The sequence below is a fragment of the Lepisosteus oculatus genome, chromosome 12, assembly GCF_040954835.1.
Source record: "Lepisosteus oculatus isolate fLepOcu1 chromosome 12, fLepOcu1.hap2, whole genome shotgun sequence".
Lineage (NCBI taxonomy): Eukaryota > Metazoa > Chordata > Actinopteri > Semionotiformes > Lepisosteidae > Lepisosteus > Lepisosteus oculatus.
In genome coordinates this window covers 35,343,579-35,363,943 of record NC_090707.1, presented here as the reverse complement: position 1 = coordinate 35,363,943, position 20,365 = coordinate 35,343,579, and the positions used below count along the sequence as shown (strand labels likewise).

At 36.8% G+C, this 20,365-nt stretch overlaps 1 protein-coding gene across 2 annotated transcripts; it reads right to left on the bottom strand.

Moving 5' to 3' along the window:
* Positions 1 to 6,197: 6,197 nt before the first annotated feature.
* Positions 6,198 to 18,889, bottom strand: LOC107078819 (cytotoxic T-lymphocyte protein 4-like). 2 transcript variants are annotated; one of them, XM_015359336.2, is made up of 6 exons: positions 18,739 to 18,889; positions 16,365 to 16,697; positions 15,147 to 15,274; positions 13,213 to 13,263; positions 12,980 to 13,015; positions 6,198 to 10,143 (listed from the first exon to the last, which is right to left on the bottom strand). In XM_015359336.2, the coding sequence occupies exons 1-6, from the start codon at positions 18,785 to 18,787 to the stop codon at positions 10,024 to 10,026; spliced, it is 717 nt and encodes a 238-aa protein (XP_015214822.2). In that variant the 5' UTR covers positions 18,788 to 18,889; the 3' UTR covers positions 6,198 to 10,023. The 2 variants fall into 2 exon arrangements, with proteins under 2 accessions (XP_015214822.2, XP_015214824.2); XM_015359338.2 differs by lacking the exon at positions 13,213 to 13,263.
* Between the last annotated feature and the right edge of the window lie 1,476 nt (positions 18,890 to 20,365).

Sequence of the window (20,365 nt, the reverse complement as noted above, 5' to 3'; positions counted from 1 at the left end):
CAAGTTGTCTTGGCCAGGAAATCAGTTGTCATTTTCAAAGCACGCTTGTTTGCACTATTGAATTGACTTCATTCAGAGGATACTAATTTTATTTAATTTTATTCAGTGTGTGAAATGCCACACAAGAATGGAGTTTTCTTGAGAAGTCTATATTTTCAAATCTTCCATCATTGTAATTGTTTTAGTACGAGGTATTCTAATAATCTACATATGAAAAGGGATTCTAATATTGAAAGTGACCTAGTTTAAAACGTATCTGTTTAGTGGCATTTTTACAAACCAAAAGTTTTTTTGAGTAACAAAAATGCTGGTAAATACTGGCACATCTAAATTGGCTTTCGGTAACATAATTAGGGGAACATTATACATTTATGACTTACTTAAAATTATGTATTTTGTGCTTGGTTAATAAGTGTAGTTTCCATTACAGCTTCAAGTATAAAATCTTTCCTTCCCCAGGATGCTTGAGGGTATTTACATTGTTTATTAAAAGCTTGTTTCAGTTTGATCAAGTTATTGATGCATCATTTCTGCTTTGTTTAAGTATAGCTTTCATTTCTTACATGTCATACTTTTTACGATGTGGTTCTTAATAACACCTATGATTCAGGGAAAAAAATGCACATTCATTCAAACAATTTTAGAATTTGCCTTTATTGTGTTTTTTTTATTTTGGGGTGATTAAGCAAACTTTTAAAGACTCTCATCACTCACTTATGTGTCAGTTTACATCCCATATTTTTACACTTTTGAGCTCGTATCATTTAACATCTCTTATCAGAGAAAAAGAGATGCAACCTAATCGGAATCAGTTCAGGGTCAAATATCCTTTAACCTACATGGTGAAAAGAAAATATTGTAGTGTAAATGCAAGTATTGTTCTACTGGAAAAAGCTGTAAAGTCGATAACTATGATGGCTTTTTTCAGAACAAAAAAAATGTATTCCCTTATGCCTCCAGAAAATGTCTTGTAGGAAAGCTGAGCAGAATAAACAATGTTAAATGAAAATAGAATCAAAGGATTGCAAGATGGAAATTAATTTTACAACAGCCTTTCTTTTGTAATAGTTGTTCATTACCATGTCGTAAATAATTATTCTCTAGCCTGGAATAGCAATTACACACTAGTAGAACTATTTCTTGTAAATGGGCTCAACACCCTAGAAGTCATAACCACTCCCCTCTTACACTAAAATGTGACTTTATGTGTCCCAGAAGTGTAGATGACACAATAGGAAATAGAATCAAACACTGCTCGTGTAATTTGTTGGTCATACGTCTGATCTTTTTTATGGGTATTTTTAATGTGTGAAAGACTCCCAATATGATGTTTCCTGTTAAGAGAAGAGTAAGTATTCAATGAGATTTAAAACCACTGATCTTCAGGTTCACCCCACAAAATTAGCTGACTCTGCTGAAGGCTGTGCTATCGATGTCTTGGGAACAGTTCTTTACAGGAAACGATTTGTAGAAAAAATATTATCCATGTGACAAAAATGATGAATATAAGCAAATATTTTTGTCAGAAATACTGCCACTGTTCTGTGCTTCATTCTATGACTAAAATGTAACTTAAGTAATAAATGCATTAGGAATTAACTAGTTCTGAACTGTAAATTGTACTAAATGGGTCAGGTGACTCAAAAATAATTCTGTGCATTTGTATTCAAAGTGATTTTATTTGCTGGCTACAATTTCAGACTTGAAATTATTTCTCTGGATATGTGCATTTTTGCAAGAAAAGGAATACATTTTAAAGCTATTTGATTTTCCACAAAGTGCCATAGAATATTATTTAGTCTTGCTAGTTTTTATTAAAGAAAGTGGTTAAACTTGCTATGATCTTAGTTAATAAAGCAATGTCCCTAGTTCCATGCTAGTAGTGGTTTGAATCTTTTAATATTTTAGCATTTATAATTACAGTATTTAATTCTATTATAGTTTTCTATTATATCACGCTGTGCTAAAGATGATTTAAATACTGAAAAACTAGGGAAAAGAAACTTTTCTTCAAGTTTCATGATGTGTTTTCAAATGCTTTGCTCTCATGTTTAATGAAATGTAATTTGAGTATTGGAATGAACGGCATACATAAAAGAGGAAAGGCAACATTACACAATCAGGTCTAGGCACCAGCTTGACAAGCAAATTTCTAAACCTTCCCTTTATAGTCAGGAATGACATGGTCTCAAGGTTTCTTTGTTCCTGAAACACCTAGTTTTTTTAACAGACGACAACATTTTTAAAATACACAGATGTTCTGCAACTTGTTCACAAAGACTGAGTCTGTAGTCTAAAAAAGGTACCTTCATTAGTTCCCAAATGGATGTGCCAAACTTGTTGCAACCTAACCAAGATGCTGTGATTTAGGCATGTAAAACAGGTCACTGTACAATACAAGACCCACTACAGGACAGTCTCCTTTCTAAAACTGATACCTGACTAGAACCATTTTCCTCAACCAAATAATGCATCCCAGATATGCTAGCTCTACCTGGCAGGTGCTGAAAAGAATATATTTGACCCCAAACACGGCTTTATTTGTTGGTCTCTTCAGTGCTGAAAAATGACTGCTAGGTTTCTGTCCTCAAAGAGTAGGCCCAAATTTCTAGAGCTTCAGACAGTATATTGATGGAACTTACTTTACAGTCTCTTGCTTCTTCACTTTGAAGGACGAGAGAGTTTGATGAGACCAAACCTCTATTTTCTGAGCTGGCCATCAGGACTTCCCATGCTTCTCTTAGCTTGCTATTTCAAATCTATATTTACCCATCTTTCAAAGGCAAGAAGGTCAGTTACAGTATGTGCCTAAACTCAATATGCCAACTTCAGTGTTCTATTCCAGGATCCTACCTAAACGACCCTTTAACTGAGTTATAGACAGAAAGCAACTGTTTGTGTAGTCCGTATTGATATAACTAGTAAACCCCCCAACTCATGACAATTGTTGCTGCCTATTTAAATCAATAACTTGTGTAGTCACACCATGTGTGTTAAGAGATGTGTTCTCATCTCAGGTTATAAGTATGTAGTAGAAATACTACAGTTCAAAGAAAAAATGAGCAGTTAAAAAAAGATCAATCCAAATTTCAAGCGCACTTCAGCTCTCATTGTTATTGTTAGGTAAACGTATCTTAGATTTTACAGTGAAAATGTAGGCTTTACATGTGTGGAATGGCAGAAATTACAGAGCGAGAAGATGTTTGAATGTTTCTTTAATGATGAAAAAATGGCCAGCTAATGCCACAACTGACACCAGAAAAATGAGAAAGGGTGACAAAAACAGGAAGTACCAGCAAGCGAGTTCAGTGTGGTTGGAAGTTTGGTTAGCTTGGAGTTACCCTCTCCCAAACAGGAGGAGTGAACAGAGAGTGACTCTGTAGTACGGAGGTGTATCTTACTATCATTGCACATTCTTTCATGTTATCTGGAACATGAAAAACCTCAGACTCTTTTAAGTGTAAATCGAAACACTAATTCTGAGCACACTTTTGTATATATTTTAGATTTTGCAACTGGATTGTATGTTTATACTTTGAATTTGGTTTATTACCAAAACGCTCTGGGCTGTTTTAATGTGAAGGATGCTATATAAAATCAAATTTGCATTGCATTGCACCTTACAGCATGTTTGTATCCACTAAACCTAGCCTTTTGTGATGTTTAAGCTGTCGTGCCCATTTGCAGATCCATTCATCATTTGACGCATGTGCAAGCTGCATGGTGCCTAAAAGGACAGTTAGCAGAAACTGATGGAGTAAGGCCTCTCTTTCTGGTGTTGCTGTTGCTCTTGCACTGATAACCAAGGTTACACTGGATGAGGACCAACGCCCACCCCACCTACAGTACAGTACAAAATCATGGCTACCATTCAGGGAATCCCTTTCACAATCACACAGCTTCCATCTGGCGATGTCCATTGGACCATTGAGCTACAAGTGAATGTGGTTATTGATTGAGCCAAGAAGGAGCTACACATCATTACTATTTTTATCAAAAAGGGTTATGCTTATAGTTTGCTTCTATAGTATATTGTATATATATATACTATATATTAGTATATAGTATATTATAGTATACTGTACATCTACTGATGCATCCCTTAGTATTAACTATTGCTGTTGGCCAGGAATCAATGTCATCAGATAAAACCCAGCTTGGAACCCAGGTGTTGTCACTCTTATCCATAATGCCCACCTGCTGTTGGGTGGCGGTGATGGCCAGTCTCCGCTCATCTCCTCCTGGCTTCCAGCTTTACTCCTCTCCTACTCCAGAGCCAGCCTGAGGCTCTCTCCTCAGCCTCTCCCAAGCTTCGAACTGCTGGTTTTCTGTCCCTCCCAGTCAGCCCAATGGCTGTCAGCTCAATGAGGATGATTCCCTGTGCCTCTGGGGACCACATCACCACATCTGGCCTTAGGGATGTTGGTACAGCCTCAGGAAACTGCAGTTATCTTCCATTATTAAGTGTGGCTTTGTCTACATCAATTCATCTCTTTTCAATTTCCCAGTGCTAACCAGGTTTGCTTTGCCTCTGTGAAATTAAAGCTTATAAATTTTAATTTCACAGTCATATCATATTAATTATAAAGGGGTGTTGGATGCACTGTGCTAATTGTTTTAGCAGAGCAGAGCAGAACGCATTGTCTCATAAAACTATGCAACAGAAATCCTCATTCATCTGCCGGTGGTGTCTATAAATATGTCATTTTTGACATTTTTACTTTTTTATTAAAAGTGGCAGGAAGATGACAGACATGAGAGTGTAAGTATTGATCTTTGAAAAGATTGATGGTCAGGGAAACACCTTTTCCTTCCTTCCTAAAGAAACATCTATAGTGTAGTCAACTGCAGCCATATGGAACCAATATGGAAGACAGATGTTTTGTAAGGAAGAAAATTGTTTTGAGAGGGCAACAAAATATCGAAAAGAGGTTCGTGTTAAAACAGTATTAGCAGTCAGTGGTAATTAGTCTTTGCATTTATTTTCCCCAGCATTTACAATTCTAACCAGCAGGTGGAGAAATGAGAAGCAAGTTTGCCTATTGAAACATGAGGGAGCTACAGTACTGTAGCCAGATTGTATAATCTTGAAGTGGAACTGGGCCAGGACAATTTGATGACAATTTAATGCCAGTAGTTAAATAGTGAGGGTTTCAGTTTAACATCTCATCCAAAGACAATATTTCCCACATACTTCCAGGGCAGTTAAATATACATAATGCACTGTGAGAATCAGATCCTCTCTGGATTTCTTATTTTTTCAGAAATAGTTTATATTTCCCCTACTGTTCTTCTTTTTTGTCTTTCTATTTTTTTCCACTGCATTAAAAATATTTTTTCTACATTTGAAATACTGTACTTATCTCACAGGTTCAAGTGAGCTGCTCTTGAAATGCTTTTGTGAACATGCGGACAAACTCCTCAGTTGTCTATATCTTCTACTGTGTTTGTGTTTATGCTTTAAAAAACAATCACATTTTGTCGTTTTGGCAAGTTCATGGGCTAATTCAAAACTTTTTTACCATGCAATAGCATATTGATAAGTGTACTGTACAATCATATACAGTACACTTATCAATATGCTTAAAGCAATAAGCAAAAAGTGTGTAGTCGTTTTAAATATGACTCATACTGTACTTCTGAATTGATGAAAGCTACTCACTGATCACTATACCGTATTATAATAATTAACATGAAATAACTGTCATTATTGTGTTTAAATGCATCTACAGTAAATGGCATTATATTAAAGTATGCTTAAACAAGATCATATTGTTTTTTGGCTTCTGTAGAAAACCTCTTTATCTCCAAAAAAATGCCTGACAAGTTTCTTTATGGTTTCATTCCTCCAGGGTATTTCCTGATAGGTCACGTGTTATAAAACACCGTGATATACAATATTACATAGTATCAAATACTGTAAATGTATTCTTACATAATGCTTCTACAATGTTTTAAAACTGCATAAAGCAAGGAGAGAGCTGTTTCTGCCAATTCGCATTTGCAGATAAAACATGAATTATTTTTCTCACTGCCGCTAATAAGCTTCCATAGTTTTTAGTTTCTGATTTCCTTTTTTAATCTTTACTGAGTGAAGTCACCAGAATGTATTTAAAAAGAAACCATTCTTTTTTTTATTATACTTTATGGAAATTTGTAAGCATTGAGAGGGAGTAGATGGATTACACAACACATCATTTAGCTTTTTTAAATTCTTTAATTCAGAAATGTCACTTTGAGAACACATTCTCATTGTCCATGACAAACCAAAGGGCACTCATTTGTACATCAAGCATCTTGACTTATAATCACAGGTACCTGTTTTTGCTTTATAACAGTCTTTTAAAATGAAGGACAGACTCTGTCCACATCAACAATAAAACAGCAAAACTCCAAACTTAGCATTAGAAGGTGACAGACACAATAACACACTGGCAAGTGAATCGTCTGGATTTGGCCTTTTGTGGGTGTGCTGAAGTTTCGCTGCAATCTTTCAATTTGATGCCTAGCCCACTTCTTCATTGTACAATAGCTTGAATCCTTATTGACATTTATATGTAATCCTGAAAGTGTCTCTGCTATGTCATCAACATCATCCTGAAAGCTTTGCGATGTTCTGTGTAACACATCACAAATACAGTAATATTAGTGAAAAGCCTACAGTATAGTAAGGCTACAATAAATTCTGCTTATATTAATATTGCTATATTAATAAACAGATGGATTATACAGCAGCAGTGTTTATGTAATGGGTTAAAGAATACATTTTAAAGCTTTCCTCAACAACCACTGTAAAGACTGGATGGTCTGTTAGTTAAGGCCATAGTTAAGATATGGCATGTTCATTTTTATTGTGGGTTTGTTTTTTGTCTTGAATAGATTGTGTTGAATCTTATCAGTTTCATGTTTATTTTTTATACAGTTCTATTTTCATTTTCTAAACCGCAAGCCTCACACAGCATTCCCCCTATTACCCAGCGGAGACCCTCAACAGCCAGCCACCCAGTTAGGTGCTGACAAAGGTCTTTTTAAAAGCGATGGCCCACCTTTTAACCTGAACCCCCAAACCCAGTGCTAACCCTCTGAGCACTTGTAGTACAGATCGTTCACAAGTGCTCTTGAAAGGAAGTCAGTTGTGGTTCATTTTCTCTGTATAAGAGGAAGAAAGAAAAGCCACAAAGCCCATGTTGTTTTTCGTTTACCACACCAATAATGCAACTACTTACTGACTGAATTGAGGCCCATTTAACAATCAGCTTTGAAAATCCTCAGTAATAACTACATTTACAGAAAGAGCAGGTGTTTGCAATGAGGGAAAACTGCATTGTGAGTTTTTTTCCCACTTTTTTTGTCATTCTTCCCGTTTCTGTGTTTATATATTGTCATTAAGCGAAACGCAGGAAGAACAATTACATTCAAAAAGTGTGGTTCAAGCTTGATAGGTTCCAAAAAAATAACCAAATTAAAAAGTGTTTGTTTCAATTACTCCTTATTGGAGGCAAACACCAGCAAAGCAAAAGTTCAGTAATAAAACAATCAAGTACTGTATATACTAATGCCAAATCCAGTAAACTTTCGTTTTTCCCTCCTGGGCACTGGCGAAGTAAAAACTTTAATTAAATAAGCATCTTGAAAAAGGGAAAAACTTCTTTATCGGGGGGTAAATAAAAACAAAAAAGCAGCTGTTTGCCAACAGATTGTACATGTGCTCACTATTACTCAAAATTTTTAGTGCATTTTAATAGTAAATTGACAAGTCTATAATATTGTCAAGTCTAATGTAGACACTGAAGTAGTACAAAAATAAGCTTGCTATCTTGAAAATCTGAAACAGTTTGGCAGTTGTTCAACTTAAAGTAATTGAGTTTAAGATATTTTCTGCAACCAAGTAAAAAAGTAAAAAATAACTTTTTTGAACAAAAATAGAAGCAAAAAGTACCATACTTAAAAAGCGAAAGGAAAAACAGCAAACCTTAAAACACGGTGACTCTAACAATACACTAATGTATTAATAATAGGCAAAAATTATATCTACAGTGCCTTGCAAAAGTATTTGTCTTCTTCCTATGATGTCTCACTTTGTTGAATTTACCAATGTCATATGTAAACTATAAACTCAAACTTAACACTTGAATGCGTGAAACAAAATCTGCAAAAACATCAAGAAAAATCAAAACTGAACTGCTGACTGCTTAAGTATTTACCTCCACCTCTGTGCTGTGGTGAACCGAAATTACGTCAGGGACACAAAATTACTTTGAAAAGTCTCGCAATTAGTTGAATGGCCACCGTGAATATGTCACGTAGCAAATTCCAAAGTCACTGAATATCCCTTCGAGCACGGTGATTGTCTATCTTGAGATGGATGAAAATGTCAGTTTTAATATCCCAGTGACTCCAGAAAGCTGTTCTACTGTATACTGTATGGCAGAGTGATGAACCCATCTCAAATCCTGTTTCTTTTAGCTTAACAAGACAAATGTCCTTGGTGACCCAGTGAATCTCTTGACTTGAATCGGATTGAAAATCAGTGGAAAGACTTGACAATTGTTGGCCGTCAACAATCCAACCAACTTTACCAAGCTTGAGCAAGTATGCGAAGAAGTGAAAGGGTGAAAACTCCAGTTTATAGAGATGTATCTAAGACGATTTTCAGCTGTCATTGCTTCCAAAGGCACTTTCACTATTGAATTCAATTAGGGCTGAATAATTAACAGTCAGCATATGTTAGTTTCTGGTCGTTGTTTTTGTTAAATATTGGCTGACATGCTGATATGTAACTTCCTTCCCCTCCGTGAGCTAGATTGGTCAGATTGCGCAACAATATTTGGTTTAAAATCTGTGTATACATTTCACGTATATAGCTGTATTGTGAAATGGTACAACTTGAACTTATGAGTTTAAAATGGAATAATTCAACAAAACGGGGGTAAATTTAGTTAACTCATTCCACGAAAAGGGGGGTATATGGGTTTGAAAAAACCATGAATATAAATGCTTCTTTGCTATTATTGCCCATGAGGAGAAACGTGATGATGGTGCAGTACTACCAATATTAGAGTACTGAATGCATTTTACATATTCTTCTCTGTGTACACTATTCAGAAGAGAAAGGACTCATTTAGCCTTGACTCAAAAAAAGCAAAAGTGTCAACAGGGATTCATATTAACAGAAAAATATACATTCCAAAAAAGGAACTAATATGGAAATGCATGAGCTTCATACAGTATATGCCTTTTTTTGGTACAGATTAGGCATTCAGGAAGACTGAACACGAGATGGAACAGTTCTGAAACCTGAAATAATAATTTTGCTACCTTGTCTGCTCTGGCTACTGCTCATCATAAAAAAAGTGATACCGCAAATTGTGCTTGTAGTAGACAAGCACAAATTGATGTGGTGATCTACCCAAAAAATATGATTTAAGTTCATCGTTGCTAGCATTTGCATATATTTCATCCAAAGGGACCTTAAGTGCTATATTTAAAAAGAGATCCACATCACCCACCTCTGATGTGACTTATGTGACCCCTAACTATACCTTAATGATGCCCAGTAGTCCAGCCACCCAGCCATGTGAAGAAGATAGCCACTACCCAGGGTTACATTTAGCTGGGAAACTGGGGTCAACTCCCTATAGTACAGTAGCTGTTGAAGGATAGCAGGGGGGGATGTATAGTTGAGCCATCTAGAGAGCCATGAATGGTTAATCGGTTGTGAAGGTTTTTAAGGCTGATCTATGCAGCACAGCTGCAGATGATACTCATTTTTGGTCTCTTTAAACAGAGAGGAGACAAAGAAGAGGGAAGCAAGACAGGAGTAAATGGGGAAAGTTCACAAAGAGAGCACACAAGGGTAACATCAGTAATGAGAGAGAGCAGTGCTCTTATCTTATAAAGGCTCTGGAGCAGCCTCTTTGAGATCTTCCATTCTTGTCAGAAACCTTGAGGAACTTTTTAACACAGTATGGTCACTGCTCATGGAAAGGCAGAAAAAGTAACAAATGGAGATCAACAAAGAAGTCAAATATGAAAATGTTGGGAATTAAAGTTCCTGTCCCTTGAGGGCTCCTGCATTCCGGCTTGGACTTTCCTCATGTCCATATATTCGCTGTTTGCATCTGGATCACCTCGTCTTCTTTTCTGAAACAGATTTTGCCATAGATTTGGAAGCAATCTTAACTTAAAATGTCGAGCTTATCACTCTGCAATGGGGAAAACAAAATGACCCGAAGATAAATGTACACAGTCAAGGGCAGAAATATCAGACCGTACGGCACTGTACAGCAGTACAGACATTGTGCTCCATTGGAATTTTCAAACCAGACTGTGCCACTGAGCTCTACCCTTTAAAACCAGTTTTGAACCATGACCTATGATCTCATTTATCGAAACAGTTTCAAAGGAATATATCAAACCTTGTGATTTTTTTAGGACAAAAATGCTAATGTTGTCTTTTGTAAGGATTTGAGAACTTTTATTTGAGTTCTTCCTCTCCTGTTCTCCATGCAGAGTACAGGTAATTGATTCATTTATTACTGCCTGGACCTGTTGTAGGTGAGCAGACAATGGGTCTGGACAAGGAGAGCAGGATCTGGAAGAAACTGCAGGAAATGGTTCAGCACACAGGCAAGCATGCACAAAGAAGTACAGTAAGAGGCACTCCAAAACAAAGGGTGATCTCTCCGCCACCTCTCTCCTGTGCTGATCGATTGTGTTCTGTCTTTCTCTTTGGTGGCTTATTTTCCAGTTTTATCTCCAGGGTGTTCAATAAAACGTCTACTTTTTGGGCCTACCATAATCCTAGGGTGTGTATACTCTGTAAGAGTGCCGCTTCTATGTGAGAAACATAAAAAATATATATATAAAAATAAAGACTTTGACTGGCAGATATAATTTAGAGAAAATATTTCAACAGTATATTGATTTCTTATTATATTGGTTTCTTAACTCTAAATTCAGTAGTTCAGTCAAATTCCAATAACAATGAATCAAGCTGACAAACATGCAGTAAAGGGATAGCATATTTAATGTGTTTAGCCTGCCCGTCTGGAGAAATAACAACGCTTGCTGAAAATCAACCCCGTCACAACAAAGCCCTAGCTTACAAGGAATGTACCAGCTGCAAGGGTGCCATTGGGGTGGAGGGAGGTGATTTAGAAAAGATGCGATCAGAGCTATGGGCAGCCAGCGAGCATATATACTCTATAGAAGAGTTGTGCAAGATCAGAGTGTGACTTCCTCTCAAACTTCTGTTACAGTATGTAACCACCACCTAAAATAAAGGTTAGTGGGAAATATTCTCCACAGATTATGTTTGCCAAAGTATTTTCCTGTATTTCTCACATAATCTCACACAATCTTACTCAGTATGTAATGGTAGAGTCAGTGCATATAGAAACAAAGGGTATGTCAGAATTACGCCAATATATGAAATATGTAAGTGAATGTGAAATTCTACTTTCAAGTGAAGTCTTAAAATCCTAAAATCTGACCACAGCTAATCCCTATTTCCGTCATCTTTATCATATTGAGAGCACCTGATTCACACATGGATAGGAAGATCACATGATTATACTGTATATGCAATATGTTTTTCATTTGGGTATGAAGTGGGATATATATAGTGTATACATTGCACACATCCAGCTCTACAATATTCTTTCTGAATCACATTGTGGAAGGCATTAGAGTATTTGCTGGGATCTGTTAATTTAGCCTTTGCCAAAGGTATAGTAATGCAGAATAAAGGTAACTTACTTTAACAGCTGTAGCAACTAATTGCCTTCTACAAGGTGCTGAGAGTAGAAGGAATCACATCTAATGACATGAGTAACTCTGATAGTGTGAAACCAACTTTTGTCACATGTGAAAGACAGTATCAACACTCACACGCGTCCTAAAAAAAGACATTTGAAGTGTGAAAGAAACCTCTTTCTGAACCTGTGTACCTTATATAAGAGTTGGGAAGCCCTTGCAGTTGGTCTGTTCTGCAGGGCTGATCCAGTGTGTGTTACAGTCCTTAATGAGCTCAAAGACACAAGATGAATTGAACTATTACTTAATCGCATCCATCACTAATTATTGTTTCGATTTTTCAATTGGAAGTGAGTGAGCATCGCAATTTGTCTACCGTTAAGCTGCATGTGTTCGGCAAAGTGCCTTTGCTCATTTTATTTTCCTTCTCAGACGTCAGGTTGAGTGTTCTCTAAATACCTAGCCTGTTTTTACCTGTTTGCAGGAGACAGAAAATCTCAAATCTTATCACAAAATATCAACTGTAATTCTTTCATAGAAAACTGACAAACGTTTGCAGTCTTAGCCTCTACGAAGCCTGTTAAGAAGCACGTATTTACATCTATTATATATTTCTATATCTTGTATTTATTACAGAACTAAAATTCTATGTGGATGGCACAGTGGTGTCTCGCAGAGCTCTGGGTTCCTTGTGTAGGGTTTGTACAGTGAGTTCTCTCCATGCTCACGTGGGTTACCTCTGGGTGCTCTGGTCTCTTGCCACTGCCCAAAGACATACTGGTTTGTTAGTGTCTGGGAAAATTGGACCTGTTGGGAGTGTGTGTATCGGTGTGTGTGCTCCTGATGGACTGGTGTCCTGTCCAAGGTGTACCCTGCCCTGTACCTGTTGCATGCCAGGCTAGGCTCTGGCTCCCCAGTAACCAAAATGTGGATGAAGACATTAGAAAATGGATGGAATATTACCGTATACAGTTCCATGTCTTATTGGCAAAATATGATATGTAAAATTAGCACTTTATATTTTGGCCCTATTGTATCCGCACAAAGAAAGGAGATGGCTGATACTGTTTCCATCTCCTCACAAGCCCAGACACACTATGAGCCCCTGGTCCTTTGCTGCTGTTTTAGTGTGGGGACTGCTCTCTAATGCACGCCCACTTTCCTTTTTTAAACATCGTTAGCGCATCGTTAGCACAACAGATGAAACAAATCTGAATTTTACCTGTCTCGATGGTCTGTCTCCAGCTTGCAAGTGGACCTGAAAGACAACATTGAGGGAGAGGTTAAGAATGGGAACAGGCGACCCCCCACAGCCTCAGCAGAATACAGTCAATGGCAACTATACTCTGCTGAGTCTCTCTATTTCTCGTGCAGGCATCACAGTGTGAGTGTGTACGTGATATTTTCAGCAGTCACACTGGGGTTTTGCTCTGCTCTCCCTGTACTGTACAGTACCTGCCCATTGCTGTGTGCCTCAGAAAGGTCCATTTCTTCATCAAGAGAAACCTACAGTATACACAAATAAAAGGTCTTGGAGTGAAATTGAAGGATGCAGCTTGTCAAATAATGCTTGTCCTTAAAGAAATCATTGCTTTACATTTAAAAGCTTGCATGCTTCACTGTGGATTCTGAAGAAAGCCCCCTGCATTGATTCTGTTGGTGCCTTCAAGGATTTTGTATCCTTGTACCAAAGTATTGGTAGTTCTTCAGCAGAAGCCCGTGAAGAAGGACGAAACCAAATTGCTTTTAAAAAATCCCAGTGAACGTCAATAAATATCCCAAGACCAGACTCAGCTAAAGAGAGAACCAATTTCTCTTTTTTCGTACAGTTTTCGCTGGGTATATACATTGTCTCTTGGGTGGGTCATATCAGATGCTGGGGTAAAAACAATCCTATTCTACCTAACTATCTATATGTGCTGGTGGCACTGAGCAGTGAAGAGCTCGCCATCAGCATTACATTCCTCTCAAGCAGTAATTGTCAAGCAGGTACAAGAGGCATTACATTACTCTATACAGTACATTAATATAGATTTAACGACTGTTTATATTGTATACACTAATACACTCCAGAGAAGGGAAACCCAGTAATGTACTTTTGCACGTACAGTACCAGTGAATACAGGTGCCTATGTGTAAATGCAATAAAAACTGAGAACAGGAGGCACTCCTTTAAGCGAAGGATTGTGGGAATCTGGAACAAGCTACCCAGCCATATTGTCAACATTGAAAACGCTGATTTTTCAAGAAATGACTGAATAAGATCCTGGGATCAATTAGTTACTAACTACCCAATGATGTATTGAATGGCCTATTTCCTCTGTAAAATTCCGTGTGTTCCTATATTCTACGTGGCTCACTAATTTCACTGTTTTCATTTCCTTTAAAAATGTGTAAATAATCTATTCTTGGTATGGAAAAAGTTATTTTCTTAACAGGGGCATCGGTTAGAAATGGCTCAAAGTATTCTGCTTTCCAATTACAGTAATTACTTACGGTACCATTGCATTTGTGTTCGATCAGTATAATAGTTAACTCACTTATTTTTACTTGTTAACTTGGTAATACTATACTATACTCTAATCTTCAATTTCCCTTCAGGATCAATACAATCCCATCTTATTTTATCTTATACCTTGATACGATACCAGTTATATCAAACACTTGCTTATGACTTTGCTTGTTGTGATTGGTCCACAAGTCTGCTATCTGCGTACACTTTAGTGCATGTGTGCATCCATGTGAGCACATCTGTGTATGTGTGTCCATTTTCTGGTATGTGGCAAACCACTTCCCCTACCAAATATTTCTGTTACAACATGAAAGTCATTTGGCTGGACAATAATAACAGAATTTCAGATCAAGGTAAAATACTATATGTTCATAGCTTGTTTTGCTTTTTGGGTCGAGAGTTAGTGACTAAAAACATTTTGAATATTTTATCATGAAAACAGGTGCATGGTTCAGTGATCCTAAACAATTTTACAAGTTTTAAAAGGGTTTCTAGTTACCTCTCAGTAACTGAATGTTTTTGCGTTCAGAAGCTCAGCTTGGAAGCATTTTTTTATTAGTAGATCTTCCAAACCTGAACCTCCATACATACCCTTATCTTGAGTCTTGAATCAAATTTATGTTATAATTGTTTTGCGTACTTGTCATGCCTTTCAAATGCTTCAGGAAATAGATAGTGGGACCTTTAAAGACCCTTTGACCAGAACACTTTCTTAGTTCTTAACTTACAATACAGTGGCGTTCAAGCCAAATTTACTGTACATACTATGAAAATGTTACATTTCCATCATTTATTTTACTATTTAATCTCATTTATAGAAAGAACATGCATACATTTGTGTTGAATTAAGAGTTACATATTTAGTGCTTACACTTACCTTCAGCTTCAAACAAGCAAAGGTCACACTTATGCTGTAAATAATGGAAAATGCAGCAACTCCAACCAAAATCCATAGAAGACTATCATCCAAACATATAGAAGGCTTTGTGTCTTCTGTTTTAATTTCTAGGGAAGGAAATAAAGACAAATCACTATATAGTCTTTTTGTTTTTGTTAGTTCTGTTAGTTCTAACATTAATTGTAACATCCTCCTGGTAAAGTGCAAGAGATTCTTTGGAATCCAATGCCTTATTGCTGGGAGGAAAGTAGCAGTTCTGAATACTTATTATTTCCTTATTATTAGCAGTTGTAGGTTAAGGGTCAATGCATGAGTTCTGTCCCTTACAGAACTTGTGCCACACAAATAATGTATAATGTAACAAGAACCAGAAAGCCAGTTTAAATCCAATTTCAATATCAAATGTACCAGTAGACCTGAGAGGTAGATAGCACCTATTTCATATCCTTTAGCCAATTAGGAAGAGAAATATAGTGAAACAATCTGAAACTTTATTTTAGACGCATTCAAGTAGAAATGACGGCATAAACATCACAGTGTCAATTAAATTATCTGATATTCAAACACATTCATGCTCTTTTGAACACATTTACAAACAAGTCCAATCTCCATTTTGTTATTGTAAATTACAATACATTGTAAATGCGAACTTTCAAGGATTTTAAAAGTTCATTTTCTTTTCTTTTTTCCACTTAAGAAATAACATTGGGTCTGTTAGATATCATGTCCTGGGACACCTTTCATTCACAGGGTAAAGGGGTCATTCTCTGGCTTTCAGGACATTCTCTAGCAGTTTTGAAAATAAAACATCCAGATCATGTTATTGAACTCATACATCTCCAAATGCTGGTAGATGAATCCTTGATGAGTTCCCATGTTCATATGGATTTTTCTAATATACGTATCGCATAAGCACAATGTTTTTAATCAAAAGATCACATAACCAACTGAATCATGAATCTATAAAATATCAACAGGACTTCTCCATCCAAGCCTAAATTTAGCCCACGTTTTCTAACCCTTGTTCACTAAACTAATAATATCCTTTCTCTTTTCGTAAGTACTACTGGGAATTCTGCTTTTAAAGGTTTATGACTACTCATAGAGAAAATACAGAGAGAACCCTTTATTAAAGCTATTATAGCTACCCTGTAAGCTTCTTCGGAGTTCATTGTGGAGGAAGGAATAAGCACCTACCAGGAAAGACCAACAATGTCCCATCACCATCTCTGCTCACAAAAGGAAGTGGGAGTTTTCTGTGCACTCTGCAAACATACAGATCGGTATCGTTGTGTGTAAAATTGAAGATGTTGAAAGTCACACTGCCTTTCTTTTCAGACATGAGGCAGCTCACACTTTTCTGGATATCATTGCGTAACTTGGCACAGGGTAGGGAGTCATTGTGTACTCTCCTCATCAAATGAACTTGTACGTCTGAAAAGTTTTTTGTGGGGCTTGTGTAGCTGCACGTAAAGGTTACAGTTCCATTGGTGCTTGCAGTCTGTCGATGGGGTTGTGAAACCTGGAAGGCTTTTAGAAAAAAATCAAGAAATTAGACACATTTCTCCAAGCCCTTTGGGTTAAACCCAACTTACACCAGTACACCTATAAACAACTGGCATTTTAGCAGAGCAGAGAGAGCAAGGTAACTCAAGTTGGGTCTCAAGTCTTTTGGCCAAACTGGAGGGTTGGTGGAAGTAGGTACTAGCAATTTGGCCCCATAACAGTGTGTTTTTACCTCAAATCAAAGCTAGTTTTATTTTTGTTAACAAAACAAACAATAGTGATCATTGAAACCTGTGTCTTGTGTTATTTTATGTCTCCATCAAAGCCTACACATCGTTAGTCATCAGCATTAACCATCAACATGAATTAGCATAGCTTAGCTAGTTATTTAAATAGGTGACACATATCCTTGGTATAACTGAAGCTCATTCTTCAGGTCTGCATGCTCGGCCCTAGAACTGTAAGGACAGGTTGGTTGTTGCCTGCTCCTTTTGCTTATGTGGGGATTCCAAAGTTCCCACAGAGCATGGACAGGAGCCACTGCTAACAGTGTCCACTCATGCTTGTCGACCTTAGACATTGTGAAAAGACAGCACTGCATAGTAAAATAAAAAAGACAGCAAAATGAAAACCTTTCAATTCCTCAAGAAATGTTACTTAACTCCGTCACAATTTAATCTGACATTCCCTTGAACAGATCCCTCGTTATTTGCAAGAACAAATAGCCTAAAATACCATTATACCTAGAGTGCAGCGTTACACACTTAGAAGGACATTTAGCAGTAAAGCAAACATAGAATGTTAATATTACAGTAGAAAGTGTAATCATTTTGTTCCCAGCAGTCTATTCAGAACAGCAAAGACATTCTCAAACCGGGATTTAAGTGTACTGTACATGACATTTCTGCAATTTTGAAGGGTACTACCAGTCTGTGTCTCTTTGTAGGTGTGTACTGTATTTGATGGGTTAATCTCACAATTATTTTCAAATGGTAGAGTGATTCATTGCCAGTGTGCTTCAATTATACTGCAGGCTAAACATTGTTTCTGTTTATCTGTGCTTGAATCTCTGGCCTGTTTTACAGATGTGTGCGCACCTTGTAGACAGTTTTATCACCTTCGGGTGAAAATTTGGAATTGCTGTCACATTGCTTTCAGATCGCATGAATCTAATGTAATGAATCTTTATTTTTCAAGAAGGTGTCTGTCTCATCTACTATATTTTTCCCAAGATTTGTTTTAAGTATTAACATTTTTTTAAAAAAATTGTTTTAGTAAAAAAAACCTCAGTGTAGTGCAGTTTCAATTAGATGGGGATCTTCAACTCAGTAAAGCAACTGAAACTATGAAGAAACAGAAACAGGACTGTTGTCCTCTTTATTTTAATCAGATATGCATTTTCGGGGCATTGAGCATTTTTTACAAACTGCAATGTAACATTATTTTAGTTTCTGTTAATGTTTCATCAATCTGAGGTATGGTCTGGGATTTCCAAGTCATGATATTGTTAGACTTGAATGTCAGAATGAAAGAAACACAGAAAACTCTGCCAGATAGTTTAGAAGAGAATTAAGGTTTTTGATCCAAAATCTTTTCTGTGAAGCAGTTTCCTGAAAAAGGTGCTATTTTTACCATTCCATGATGGATATACTTATGTCAAGTTAAACACAAAAAAGTCTCTATAACGTAATTTTTGAAAATTGTGCTTTGCTCAGTCGGGCCATCAAAACAGCCACAGCATGAACAGGATTACCTTTAACAGACTGAAACTGTAAACAGTTAGCTTCAAATACACATTAAACTTTAATCACATCCCTGCATCATTTCAGAACATGTTTTTAAATAATTCTGTCTTTGTGGGAAGAATGGAAATAACTTTGACTAAAAAGCCTTAAAATAACGTTGTAGCTAACGACGAATGTTTAATCTCTTGCATGTGTTCTTCATCTTCAGATCACTTTGAAACTTCAGCCTTGCCTTGAGAGAAATAAAAAAGCTGTGGCAGTAGGGACTAAATTGCGACTAAATAAGAGAAACAGCTGAGCGAGAAAAAATAAATACTTACCCTTTAAGTGACCAAAGCAGAGATAGAAAAGAAAAAGTCTGGACAGCATGTTCAGCGATTCCAGCTCTCTCAGTCACACTGCTGTTTTTTTTTTAACTTTTTGGCTGCTGCTGTAGTTTCTCTGTGGGCGGTTCATGTATGATGATGACAATGGAAAGGCTTGGAAGAGTTTGACTCACCTAGATGCGAAGCTTTGCTTTATGAAGGTGTCTTTTGTCACCTTTGATCTCATACATTTGAAGTGTGTTTAAGGTAATGCTTATACATCAGTAGGAGAAAAGAGCAGTGGCCTTTGCTTTGCATTTCAGAAAGAGGAAGCCTTAAAAATTTGAATCTTTGTTAAAAAGAGTAAGTCTCATAAGAAAGTTATTGAACATAAATATGAAAGTAATATGTAAAATATCTAATAGGTTAAATTTCTTTAAGAAGGGGATCATGGCGCTGATTGAAAACAGAAATGATTCATTTTGTTCTAGTTTTAAACTCAAAAAGCATAAAGGAAATGTGTGGGCCAGACCGCTACTGATACTGTGAAAAACACAAATGTTGTGGAAAACAGTGTGTGGAAGATCCTTTTCTTAGTCAAACCTGTAAGATATACATAGGGGCTTGGTCAGGTTAATGAGGACAAAGTGTAGGAGAGTCTATAATCTTCAGAAGCTCTTCCATATCCAAGTTCCATCTCTCTGATGTCTCAGCTCAAAGGAGAAACATTCATCAGAAACCTTTCGAGCTTATGAAAAAGTTGAACCTTGATGCAATGAGATAAACTGGACATGTAAAAGTTTGGTATTTGTGGTGGAAAAGTGAGAAACATATTTAAACACTTTTGCTCCTTTGTGTGCCTGAAAAATTAGTTTTTCCTAATGTTTCTTAAATTTATAATTTACTATTTATCATATAATCCCAGGGGCCTACGTCTTGACCACCCAGAAAAACACCAGACTGTTATCAAGTATTCAACTTCTCTAATATAATGCCTACACAGACCAAAGAGAAAAGATGCCTTTAAACCAAACAGAATCCGATAGCTAAATCTCTCTCCTGTAAACCCATATGTTACAAAATGGATGGGAACCTATCTTCCTTTTCTAAAAATACACCCAATAGCCAGGGGAGGCCGTTTTTACCTGAGGGATTCTTTATACAGGCAAGTTTACTTAACAGGGTTCAAATACAGTACTTAACTTCAATTCGGTCTTTCCAGGCGATCTGGACAAGGACCTCTCGGGTCTTTGTGTTCTTGTCTCTTGTTGTCCCTCCAGTACCTCTCTCTGTTTCTCTGCACCTGCATGTTTTATGCTCTGTTTCTAGACTGCTGACGATAAACGAACTTAATTAAGGCAAACAAGGTAAATTTCAAGAATTGCGTTGATCAGTGAATCTCACACCTTCGCATCTCAGCATCTCAGTAAACATCTCCTCGCTTTGAAGCTCTTGAGAACAGGAAACATTGACATTAGCTAGATGTTACCCATTGTATAGTGGATCCTTAAAGGCGCTTGAATAGTCGCAATAGCTGTAACAATATTAAAGCAAGGTTTTCACTTAAGCAACATACTGTTCTCATGCAGATGAGATTTAGAAAATCAGTGTGCACCTCTATTAATTCTACTGCAGGGCTTAA

What these genes read in the sequence shown, in the direction of transcription:
- LOC107078819 (XM_015359336.2), bottom strand. Translation starts at nt 18,787, where the DNA reads ATGCTGTCCAGACTTTTTCTTTTCTATCTCTGCTTTGGTCACTTAAAG. An exon ending in GACATTGTTGGTCTTTCCTG is followed by an intron (nt 15,275 to 16,364) that starts GTAGGTGCTTAT and finishes TTCCTTCCCTAG; the next exon opens with AAATTAAAACAGAAGACACA. An exon ending in GAGACAGACCATCGAGACAG is followed by an intron (nt 10,144 to 12,979) that starts GTAAAATTCAGA and finishes AATCTGTTTCAG; the next exon opens with AAAAGAAGACGAGGTGATCC.